The sequence below is a fragment of the Schistocerca nitens genome, chromosome 5 (genome assembly GCF_023898315.1).
Source record: "Schistocerca nitens isolate TAMUIC-IGC-003100 chromosome 5, iqSchNite1.1, whole genome shotgun sequence".
In the NCBI taxonomy this organism is placed as follows: Eukaryota; Metazoa; Arthropoda; class Insecta; order Orthoptera; family Acrididae; genus Schistocerca; species Schistocerca nitens.
In genome coordinates, this window is record NC_064618.1 from 852,456,280 (window position 1) to 852,468,618 (window position 12,339).

At 46.5% G+C, this 12,339-nt stretch overlaps 1 protein-coding gene across 1 annotated transcript in view; it reads left to right on the forward strand.

Annotated features, from left to right (window-relative positions):
• Nucleotides 1–12,339, forward strand: part of LOC126260759 (uncharacterized) — a 1,547,391-nt gene that overhangs the window by 1,304,027 nt on the left and 231,025 nt on the right. Inside the window, exon 47 of the mRNA XM_049958097.1 lies at nucleotides 10,045–10,208. Within this exon, the coding sequence (XP_049814054.1) occupies nucleotides 10,045–10,208 (164 nt within the window). The remainder of the gene's footprint in view (nucleotides 1–10,044; nucleotides 10,209–12,339) is intronic.

Sequence of the window (12,339 nt, forward strand, 5' to 3'; positions counted from 1 at the left end):
TGGGACTGAGAATCCGCATTTCTCGATCGAGAAGTCTCTTCGTCCCCCACGGGTGACTGTGTAGTGTGCAATGCCCTGTCACACAATAATCGGTGCGATATTCCTTGAGGCAGTCGTGACTACCGAATGGTACCTGAACGTTTTGGAAGATGATTTCATCCCCATTGTCGAAACTGACCCTTATTTCGACAAGATATGGTTCATCTCAAACGGAACACGACCCCATCGAACCAGGAGAGTGTTTGATGTCCTGAAGGAGCACTGTGGGGATCGCATTATGGCTCTGTGGTATCCAGAGGCCACGAGCATGGGCCTCGATTGGACGCCATATTCTCCGGTTCTGAGCAAATGCAACTTCTTTTTGTGGGGCTGTATGAAAGACAAGGTGTACAGCAATAATCTCAAAACCTACAGCATAGGTGTTTGACACTTCAGTGGGTCACGCAGAATTTCGCTCTTCGTCTTCGTCTGCTGCCAACGATGGCAGGCATATCGGACGTGTCGTAACCTAAATCTGAATATCTTTAGTGACTTTTACATGTTGAATAAAGTGCGCGCACGTCGTAGTTTGTAACTAATTTACGTTTCTTTTTCATGCAGTTCAATAACTGTCAATCTGTACACACGCCAGTTTCTATATATCCCAGCGAACTCTCGCAGAATTAAGCACCTCGGAAACTAATAATCTCGAAAGCGGTTTCGAATTTTGCAAAATTACGACCTGTTCTCGGGAAGGGATACTTGCCAGTTGGGAGCTTTTTTTTCTGCTCAGGGCGGACGTCGCAAGCCACCCGTTTCAGTTCGTCGTTGATCCCATTAACTGTTTTTTTTTATTTCAGAGGGCAGCTAACCCTCGGACCGAACACGCTGAGTTACCGTGCCGGCTGTAGCTTGAGGGCCATCCCACGTGGACGGGCTCGTGTAAGAAATTCCTGCCAGCAGCGGCGCTGTGCCTGCTGCCGGCACAGGCAGAACCCGCAGAAAGTACTCGCGTTCTCGCGTTCCCGAGTCTCCGCGAAAATGACTGCAAGATACACCACATACTCCCATTCACCTTGTCGTAGTCTGCAGATGTGTGTTCCCACTTTTTAATTTTATGTTTTATTTATTTATTGATTTATTCTGGTTAGCGCCACCAGGCCAACGTTACATTTAACCAGGTGTTCATTGTAATCACATATCTTCACAGCTGTTGTAAATATATTTAGTCTTGGATACAGCACTTAAAGTAACTACAACGTAAATAGTGGGAAGCAGTACTAGCTACAGTAGGAAAGGGAGCTGATCGTAATGCTAAGTGAGATAGTGGCTATGGTGAACGCACACTTCGATTGTATCTCCAGTAATTTAGGACATTATCAAAGTTGTGAGAGGTCGTTGCTATTAAAGTTCTCAAACTGATTCCACGACGCATTCACTTTTCAAACTGTCGGACGAATGCCTTTCAAATAACCTATTTCACTGACTTTCAATTGGGACTGAGCCATTCTGACTTTCAGTTTCTTGGAAGTCATTTAAAGTGATGTTCTAAGCATGATATAAACAAATTATCTTTACTCTTGTGTTAAAACAGTTTATAGGTTTCAATCTTATTGTTACTAAACTTATAGGCGTCTGCGCTACTTTAAAGGTATCGATGACGGCAAGTTACGTTTGGGGAGGGAGGAAAAATTAACAAATGGCGACCCCCAGAACGAAACGCTTGACCGACGACTCACTCTTCAACTACCCAGCTATAAAACCTTACGGTGTAGAGGAAGTAGTTGTGCTGCGGCAGGCATTGTCCATATCAGGCAACACAAAAAAACGGTCCCGAATAAGTTTAGGGGCTTTCCATTGCCTTTACGAGGCATTTCGAACAGATCCTGAGAAACTTTTCAGTTTCCACCGTACGCCATTGACGTCTTCTGTACAACTCTGAGACCATTCTTTCAATGGCTAGACACTTAGTATAAAGACACCGTAAATTATAGGGTAGCTGTCACTCTGAGCGCAGTTACAAATCAAGTTCTGTTTTAGATTTAGCAGAAGCAGACATGGAAAATTTTTATTAGAATCGTAACAAGTTGTATTTTATAAACACGAGTATAACAATCAACAAATAATCTAGTGTCATGAAAGTTACTTTTCCGAGTGAAACACCTATTGAGGTATTGTACCTGCTAAGAACAAAGGAAGGCCAGTTTTTTTTTTTTTTTGTTTCTTTTTTTCAATTCTGCACAATTTATGAATGATTCCGATCCATTGTCGGTTTAAGAAGGGGTTTTACGGTTATGTTATTTGCGCTGATGAGCCAAAACATTATTAGCATCTGAATCATAGCTTGTTTGTCCGTCTCTGGAACGAAATACATAACTGATTCTGCGTATCAGGGATCCGACATTTGTTGGTAGGTTTGTGGAGGTATGTGACATTAGATGTCTACGCACAGGTCATGTAATTCGCGTTAAAGGACGGACCGCTGATTTGCGTTCGCGGTGATTGCGCCCGCTAGCGACCCAGATGGGTTTCTTAGGATTTCTGTCAGGCGAATTTGGTCACCGAGACATCAACGTGAGTTCACAATAGTGCTCCTCACACCACCGGAGCATGGTTCTGGCTGCGGGACACGGACATGTATACGCTGAAAGATGACATAGACGTCGGGGAAGTCATCAAGCATGAAAGGATGCACGTGGTTCGCAGCTCTCAACGTGTCTTCGATTACTACCACAGGTGCCATGCAAGGGCAGGAGGACGTCTCCCATAGCATGATACTGCTTCCACCAGCCTCTGTCCGTGGCGCCAGCCGCCGTCCACCTCGATGAGGGCGTTTGTGGAACCAACCTTCTCGCTTCCCACGCTCGGGTTCCCGGGTTCGATTCCCGGCGGGGTCAGGGATTTTCTCTGCCTCGTGATGGCTGGGTGTTGTGTGATGTCCTTAGGTTAGTTAGGTTTAAGTAGTTCTAAGTTCTAGGGGACTGATGACCATGGCTGTTAAGTCCCATAGTGCTCAGAGCCATTTTTGTGGAACCGACCATCGACCTGGTGTAGCAAAAATGTGGTTCACTCGAAGAGCCGACACGTTTCCCTTTATCGACGGCGGAATGCCGACGGTTCCTTGCCCTCTGCAATAGTAATTGACGATGTCGTTGGTTCAACATGCGTTTTCGGTTCAACAATGTACGATGAAACACTCGTGCTCCGAGGCACTTCTGAGGGCACCAGCACTGTGCTCTTTCGGCAGATATGTCGCAGATCACCTTTCACCCTACTATACAGAGCAGAGAAGCCTCCGAACCCCACTTCTGAACCGAGCGAGGTGGCGCAGTGGTTAGACACTGGACTCGCATTCGGGAGGACGACGGTTCAATCCCGCGTCCGGCCATCCTGATTTAGGTTTTCCGTGATTTCCCTAAATCACTCCAGGCAAATACCGGGATTGTTCCTTTGAAAGGGCACGGCCGACTTCCTTCCCCATCCTTCCCTAATCCGATGAGACCGCTGTCTCCTTCCTCAAACAACCTAACCCAACCCACTTCTGTGAAGAGTCGTGGACGCCCGACCATTTAGCGCCTAGTGGTAGTTTCCTTCTACAGACATGATACGTGAATTGGAGTGGCAGTCAGTAAAACAAATGCATTTTTCGTTGCGACAGGTTCTTCTCATGAAATTTCAATCACCAATTTTCTCCTCCGATTGCGAAAACATTCTGTTGGCACCCACCTACATAGTGAGAAACGATCATCACGATAAAATAAATCAGAGCTTGCACACAAAAATTTAAGTGTTCGTTTTTCCCTCGCGCCGTTCGAGAGTGGAACGGTAGAGAGACAGCTTGGAGGTGGTTCATTGAACCCTCTGCCAGGCACTTTACTGTGAATAGCAGAGTAAACACGTAGATGTAGATGTAGATGTACCTCTTTCCGTAGATGCTCACGACACTAGGAACATTCGATCAGCTTAGCAGTTTTCGAGAAACTCATTCACAGGCTCTGCGTAATAATAATCTGCCCTTTGCCAAAACCGCTTATCTCAATAGATTTCCCGATTTGCAGCGCATATCTTCGCTCGGGTGTTCTCCCTTCCGTGTCTGTTCCGCTAACATACTTTCGTCACCGCGACACGTGCTCACAGCGCCTATAGGCGGCATCCAACATCGCGATGGGCAGTGGTCATAATGTTTTGGCTTCTTAGTCTATGTAGGTGCTGCTCACCATGCCTGAAGAGGTGACTTTCTTATCTCATCATTTTGTTATCCTGTTTTGCAAGACTACAAAACACCTGTTATACATTCTAATTGTTCATAAGAAACTTAGTCACGATATTCTCCAATTGTGTCTGAAAGTTCCGCCACTAAAGGTCATTAAGCAGCTGGTCTACAAAAGCATCCGATTAACATGTCTGACTCACCTTTAACGCAATTCACATAATCTATTTATACAATAACCTCAGTATGTGCAATACAGTTCTTCACGGAAGTAAATGTCCGTTGGTCTTTTTTTCTTCCTTCCATGCCAGACAAATTTGCATTTGATGTTCTGCAAGCTATAATACCACGATAAAGTGTTCACGCCACGTAGTTATGAGTTGACTCTCTGGTTGTCTTTCTCCTAAGCGAAAGATAAACAATAGTATCGTGGGGCAGTCACTGCCATCGTGAAAAGCAAAGGATCCCTGAAGTGGTATTCTCTTCGGGCGAAATGTTGACAGACCCGTATTGCACAATTATACTCAACATTTGTTCATGTATGAAGTATGATCACGAGTGGCTGGGTGCGATGTTTCTGCCGGATTTAACACCAAGGAAAACTGGCGATAAGGTCACGTGTAAAGATACATAGTATTCTGCACGAATGAGAACGTAGTCTCTTCCGAAAGCTTACGGTTTGTTCGCCAGAAAAGATATCTCGTATTCTCGCCAAGAGTGAGTAACGTTAAACTACATCCAAAACGATGACGTAACGCCTGTAGTATCCTGATTTTATTGTGAAAATATTCTCTGATCAGCCAGAACGTTATGACCACCGGAATGCTATCGATTAAACCCGTCCAGGCGATAGAAGCGTCACCTGGGCGAGGAATGAGTGCTAGTCAAACACACGCATTGTGGATGTAGTGCCAGTGAGCGTGCTGTCCGTGTGTAGAATGGGGAAGGTGTGCGATCTATCTGAGTTCGACCGTGGGCAGATTGTGATGGCCCGGAGGCTCGGCACAATCATTTCGGAAGCTGCACGACTTCGAGGAGCGTCTCATTACAGATGTCGGACTCTTAGGCTGGCAGACTGGTAAAAAAGGACAGGCGGCGAACTGTGTCTGAACGCACGGTGCACCGAACGCTCGTAACGATGGCCGTCCGCAGCCGACATCCCATGCACGTGCCAGTGTCAACATCACGACATCGGCAACTGCGACTGAAATGGGCACGTTGCCGCAGCGGCAGAGCGTTGCGTGATCTGATGAATCCCGATACCTTCTTCGCCACGCCGATGTGTGGGTGCGAATCCGTAGTCTTCCAGCGGAACAGCTCCTTGACATCTATACTGTGGGACGGAGACAAGCTGGCGGCGACTCCACGATGCTCTGGGGAACCTTGAAGTGGGTATCCATAGGTCCAGTGGAGTTCGTGCAAGGTCCCGTGATCGCCAAGGAGTATCTCACACTGGTTGCGGACCACGTATAACCCTTCGTGACGATCATGTTTTCCCCAATGGCAGTGGCATTTTTCAAAAAGATAATGCGCAATGTCACAAATCAGGAGTGATGGAGTGGTTCGAAGAACACAGCGGCGAGTTCCGATTGATGTTCTGGGCCCTCCGACTCGTCAGATCTGAACCCGATCGAACACATTTGGGACGTGATTGAAAGTGACGTCAGAGCTCATCGCCCCCTCCCCAGAATTAACGGGTATTAAGTGACTTGTGTGTAGATGTGATACCAGCTCCCTCCAGAGACCTAGCAAGTCCTCAGTACTTCCACGCCACAGTGCGTCGCCGCTGTTATCCGTACCAAGGAAGTGACATACCGGCAGTGCACTGGTTCCTTACCCTTCGTGTGAGCCAGTAAGCATTAATCGGATAATGTGTAAAATACACGAGTTGTAGCAAAAAAGTGATGTTTTCGAGGGACGGACGTAATAGTTATCAGTCAAAAGAGTCTTCTATTCACAAACTCCCTGACGCACAAAAGAACTTTTTTATTGGAAATGAAATGAGCGTTTGGCGTCATTGGCCGGGGGCCCTTGCGGGGTACGTCCGGCCGCCTTGGCGCAGCTCTTATTACATTCGACGCCACTTTGGGCGACCTGCGTACCGGGTGGGGATGAAATGATGAGGACCACACAACACCCAGCCCCTGAGCGGGGAAAATCTCCGACCCAGCCGGGAATCGAACCCGGGCCCGTAGGACGGCAATCTGTCACTCTGTCCACTCAGCTATCGGGGCGGACACTTTTTTTATTGATGTCATTTAACTATTCCCCAATTCTGCTAGTCTTGATATCGAAGCGGGGTTCTGGATATGTTTCAAAAAATGGTTCAAATGGCTCTGAGCACTATGGGACTTAACATCTGAGCTCATCAGTCCCCTAGAACTTAAAACTACTTAACTAACCTAAGGACATGACACACATCCATGCCCGAGGCAGGATTCGAACCTGCGACCGTAGCGGTCGCGCGGTTCCAGACTGAAGCGCATAGAACCGCTCGGCCACTGGATATGTTTCACCTTATTTGTCAGAAGTCCCCTTGGCGTCCTCGGGTAGTGCGGTAAAAATAAACTTCTGATTTGAAATGGAAATACATCAACCACCAATTACAATTGATTTGAACTGCAAATATTTTCAGATTTTCTTACGTATTCGATGCTACGCAAGCTCTCTGTGGGCATTTTCAGGCTACAGAACTCCTCTCACCGTGTTTTTAGGAGACCCGACGTACACGTGCGTCTGGACGGTGGCACCGAAAGCCCAATTTACGGCCTTAATTGAGACGGCAAAAAGTACTCGGCATTGCGCCTCGCCTCCGCAGCCATATTTACGATCCGGAGAGAACCGACCGGCTGCCATTACGCCAGAAGCGTTTCGTAGTTATGTCCGACTTCAAATTACGGCGATTGCGTACACATTCACGCCTTGTTCAGCATTCATCAGATCTTTCGGAAATGCGTGAAACAGGATTCTCGCTTAACGAGGTGACTTTTATGTGGAGTTTTATGAGCAGTTACTTACCTCTTGTTAGTGCACGTTAAGAATGTCTGTTCCTGACCGAATTACAATCCTTCTCCGTGTATGCTGTACCCCTAAGTTCAAGGGATATGAGGAAGTAACGTGATGGCCAGTATAACTGTAGAGCCGGGAAAGATAGCATATAAAGATATTTTAATGATCATGCTTTTACGGCTCAGTAGGATGAATTCGCGCTTAAATGCGCGGGTGATTTGGAGGTATGGTGGGAAAGAAATCCTGTAGACGGAGCCGCCACCTCTGCCGGTGCTCCGGATGTCCTTGTCAGTCCACGTGGATAGTTGCATCGCTGGAAACAAGCCAATTTCCTGACAATAGGCACGTGACGTGGCTGTGCGATCTTGCACGGCCGAACGAGCAATACGCCGGTCCTGTCAGGCGGTAGTCGCGTGAGGCGAGGGCCTGCTCCGCACCGAGTACGGCCCCCTCATCTCATCCAAACGACACTCGCGGGATGGTCAGAAACGCGAGCAGCGGCATTCGCGAAACGGTGAACCGCACTCTCGCTGGACGCCAATCTGTCGACCTCCGCCACGGGCTGGCGCGCATTTTTCCTTCTAACACGAGGCCCAAGAAATAGAAAAGAAAATTGAGGATGTGTTAGATGACGATCAGTTTAGCTTTACGTGAGGTAAAGGCAGCAGAGAGGCAGTTCTGACGTTGCGGTTGATGACGGAAGCAAGGCTGAAGGAAAATCAACACACGTTCATAGGACTTGTCGACCTGGAAAAAGCGTCCAACAACGTAAAATGGGGCAAGATTTCCGCAATTCTGAGAAAAATAGCGGTAAGCTGTAGGGAGAGACGGGTAATATACAATATGCACAAGACGCAAGAGGGAACAATAAGACTGCACGACCAAGAACGAAGTGCTCGTATTAAAAAGGGTGTAAAACACGGATAGAGTCTTTCGCGCCTACTGTTCGATCTGTACATCGAACATCAATAATGGAAATTAAAGAAAGGTTATGGAGTGGAATTAGAATTAATGACGTCACATTGGCGCCAAATTTCACCTACGTGTTCCTTTTAACTTCCCTCCCCGTCTGAAATGGAAGTTAAATTATTATGACTGAATAATATGGAAACTTTTTGGAGAGAGAAGTAGCTTCCCCAATATTTTTTTACACAACTATCTCCCACACTTCCAGGTAGAAATTTTGTTGCTATTTTGGATACTTAAGGCTATAAAACAAAAGACTAGAAGTTACAGTTCATTATCATTGTCTGACTCTGGTTTTCGAAGTTAGAACCTGGAATAAAATCTCTGCGATTCTGCAGAATTCCAGCGATCGTCGACTCTGAAAATTCTTAAAATATTGAGAGGAACAAACGTACGCCGTGGGGAAGCCGTCTTGGATTCTATGACGTATTCACTCTGCAGCATGGGAATCAAAGTTGTGTATCAATTTCGATACAGTCCAGAATATAATCTCTTAAAATAAGGCATGAACGACAGTGGTGCAGGCTCTGCTGATTTCCCAGGATACAAAATTACCTACGAGTTGCGACACGCCAGATAGTGTTCCGAGCCGCAGACAAGGCAGAACTTAAAATAACCAAAGAATTTAACGTGTACGCGTAATGTTCCACATTATATCCAGAGTGTCTTTATGTCACTAGTCAGAGATAATCAGTCTCTCGCAGTTGTAAGGACTCTTTGTTCCATATAAATTACTTGCTCGGTACTTCACAGACATCAGTGCAAGATTTTAAATATAAGAAAAAGTAAGTGATTCTGTGACATTTTACATTTATGTCTGCCTCGGCCTTGACTCGGACGTGGAGTCGTGAACAGAACCATAACTCCCAACCTTGAAATCACGCGGGTCTATTATGTGTTGCCGAGGAAATTATTTCAGACACGCCAAGAATTGACACGATAAGAGTAAGTAATTCTGTGACATTTTACATTTATGTCATCCTCGACTTTGACGCTCACGCAGTTGTGAATAGAACCGCTACTCCCAAATATTTACCTCGGCCACACATAATAGACCCGTAATAGACCCGCGTGATTTCAAAACTGGAGTCGCGGTTCTATTCACAATTATGTGAGCGTCGAAGTCGACATTAACATACATGTAAAATGTCACACAATCACTTACTTCCTTAAATAGTAAACGATCTTACACTGATGTCTGTAAATCACCGAGCAAGTAATTTATATTGCACAAAGACTCCTTACAACTGCGAGAGACAGAGGGTGGCATAAAGGACGTCATTGAAACCACCCTTTCCTTCGAAACATTGATTCCCACAGATTTTGCGGTCGAAAGCGAAAGTTCGCAACGCGATGCGCACGGGGAGACGTTTTTGACGACCTTTGACCCTGATTACACGCCACGGACGCTTCAATTCTTCCCTAAAGACTTTGTGCGCCAGCAACCCAAATGAAAGTGATCGCACCGCTTCGGATTGCAGTGCGACCGCAGTTCTTGCTATGGTTTACAGTGAGAAAAAACAGGTACCGTTCAATGAATTTTGAACACGATCCAAAGCCACAAAGAATGCTAATGCTTTTTCAGCCCTACTACTTTGCACACACTTGTAGTGCAGCCATAAGGGGGGGGGCGGGGGGGGGGGGCAAAGGGGACACCCGCCATGTTTCTAGCACAAGGATTGCTTTATTTTTAGTTGCTTGTCTTACGACAACTGCGACAGCTTATCTGTTAGAAAGTGTACATACTCGTAGCTATTCAGGAGTCCCATCAAATAAAACATCCACTCGTCTTGCGATTCTTGACGGGCGTGGATTTGAGTGTGTCGAGGTGATGCCCCACCCCTGCCTGGTTATGACCGCCTCGCTGTGTCGCGTTGCAGGCGCGCCGGCGCCGTCGACGACCAGCCGATGGACGGCGACGTCGAGGAGGGGGAGACGGGGGCGCGCCAGCAGCAGACGCAGCCGGTGTTCGCAGAGCCGCTGCCGCCGACCTGCACCGCCGTCGAGGGCTCGCCGATCGAGCTGCGCGTCCGCCTACACACAGGTATGCGCGCCGCCAGCAAGCTAGGCAACTGCTCACCGACTAACGCAGTCCGCACCAGAGTACTTCGAAACCAGCCACTTACTCAAGTAAAACTGTTGCACAAGCTTTACCGCATCTCTTTTGGCGTCTGACTGGTTCAACACCCACCAGGGGAAGACAAGTTAGATCCCATCTCCAATTCTTCATTCATTTTGAGACGTCTGAAAATGACTCTGCAGCCGAGTGTGCGCTGATATTAAACTTCCAGGCACATTCGAGAGACTCGAAATTAGGACCTTTGCCTTACGCGGGCAAGTGCTCTAGCAGCTCAGCTCACAAAGCACGACCTACGACCCCTCCTCACAGCTCTACTTCCGCCAGTACCTCGTCACCTACCTTCCAAACTTCACAGAAGCTCTCCTATGAATCTTGAAAGACTAGCACTTCTCAGTTGGTAGAGCACTTGCCCGCGAAAGGCAAAGGTCCCGATTACGAGTCTCGGTTCGTCACCGAGTTTTAATCTGCTAGGAAGTTTCATATCAGCGCACACTTCCCTGCAGAGTGAAAATTTCATTCTAGAAACATCCCCCAGGCTGTGGCTAAGCCATGTCTCCGCAATATCCTTTCTTCCAGGAGTGCTAGTTCTGCAAGGTTCGCAGGAGAGCTTCTGTGAAGTTTGGGAGGTAGGAGACGAGGTAGTGGCAGAAGTAAAGCTGTGAGAACGGGGCGTGAGTCGTGCTTGGGTAGCTCAGTTGGTAGAGCACTTGCCCGTGAAAGGGAAAGGTCCCGAGTTCGAGTCTCGATTCGTTACAGAGTTTTAATCTACCAGGAAGTTTCATATCAGCGCACACTCCCCTGCATAGTGAAAGTTTAATTCTGGAAACATCCCCCAGGCTGTGGCTAACCCATGTCTCCGCAACATCCTTTCTTCCAGGAGTGCTAGTTCTGCAAGGTTCGCAGGAGAGCTTCTGTGAAGTTTGGAAGGTAGGAGACGAGGTACTGGCGGAATTAAAGCTGTGAGGACGGGTCGTGAGTCGTGCTTGGGTAGCTCAGTTGGTTGAGCACTTGCCCGCGAAAGGCAAAGGTCCCGATTTCGATTCTCGGTTCGCCACAGAGTTTTAATCTGCCAGGAAGTTTCATATCAGCGCAGAGTGAAAATTTCATTCTAGAACATCCCCCAGGCTGTGGCTAAGCCATGTCTCCGCAATATTCCTTCTTCCAAAAGTAATGAAACATGTATTTCAGTCAGCAATCAAGTTTAAGAGAATAATGCTGTTTGTGCAATGGCATTAAGACGGTACTGAAACATTAACTATTGGCCCTGGTGTTTACTTAATGAAATTATATGTTGGCTTGAACAATGCCAGTTGTGCAATGGCATAAAATTAGTTATTTGAAATAACTTTGCTCTGATAACTTTAGTTATACGAAAATCGATTTCAGAACTGAACTGCACATATATATTGCATGGAGGCCTCATTTACTTTACATTCTTTCATTTGGTGGGTAACTTTACCGCGGATTTTCATATTCAATACAAGCAAAGGATGTGGATTATGATTCAGGCTCTTAGATTTAAACACAATGTTGATCTCAATATGTATCTATTGTTAAAATTTTAAGTCATATACAAAAACCTACTATTTCCAACATTTTTCTAGCACGAATCACTCTTACAAAAAAATTTTTTTTACAAAACGCTTACTGCGTCAAAACTTGGACATACAAATCCTAACTCTGAACATTATCTAACAAAACCCATTTTGAAATCATTTTATAGCTTCTCCCATTAACGTGCTAAATTTTGCTCAGTGTACAACCTGAAAACTGCGCAGTGTGAATCGTACGTTAAAGCTGTCACCACACGTCTGCTTCCTCCGGGCACCAAGCTGCGGCTCCCAAGTTTTTTACTGCACGCGCCCCGCTCTCTTAACCATTAAAGATGCTCCTACTCAAAGATATTATACTCATTCCACCTTGCGGTTAGCAACTATCGACTTTATTTTCTGGATCTGCCCTGATCAGACCTTAGTAAATACCTTTCATATTCACACTCGCAAAAGTAGGGGACGGGACTAAATATCGTCTGGGTGTTTGGTGCAGGGCACATTCAGCATTTGTGAAACGTAAATGATAACTTTAATCGTAAAAG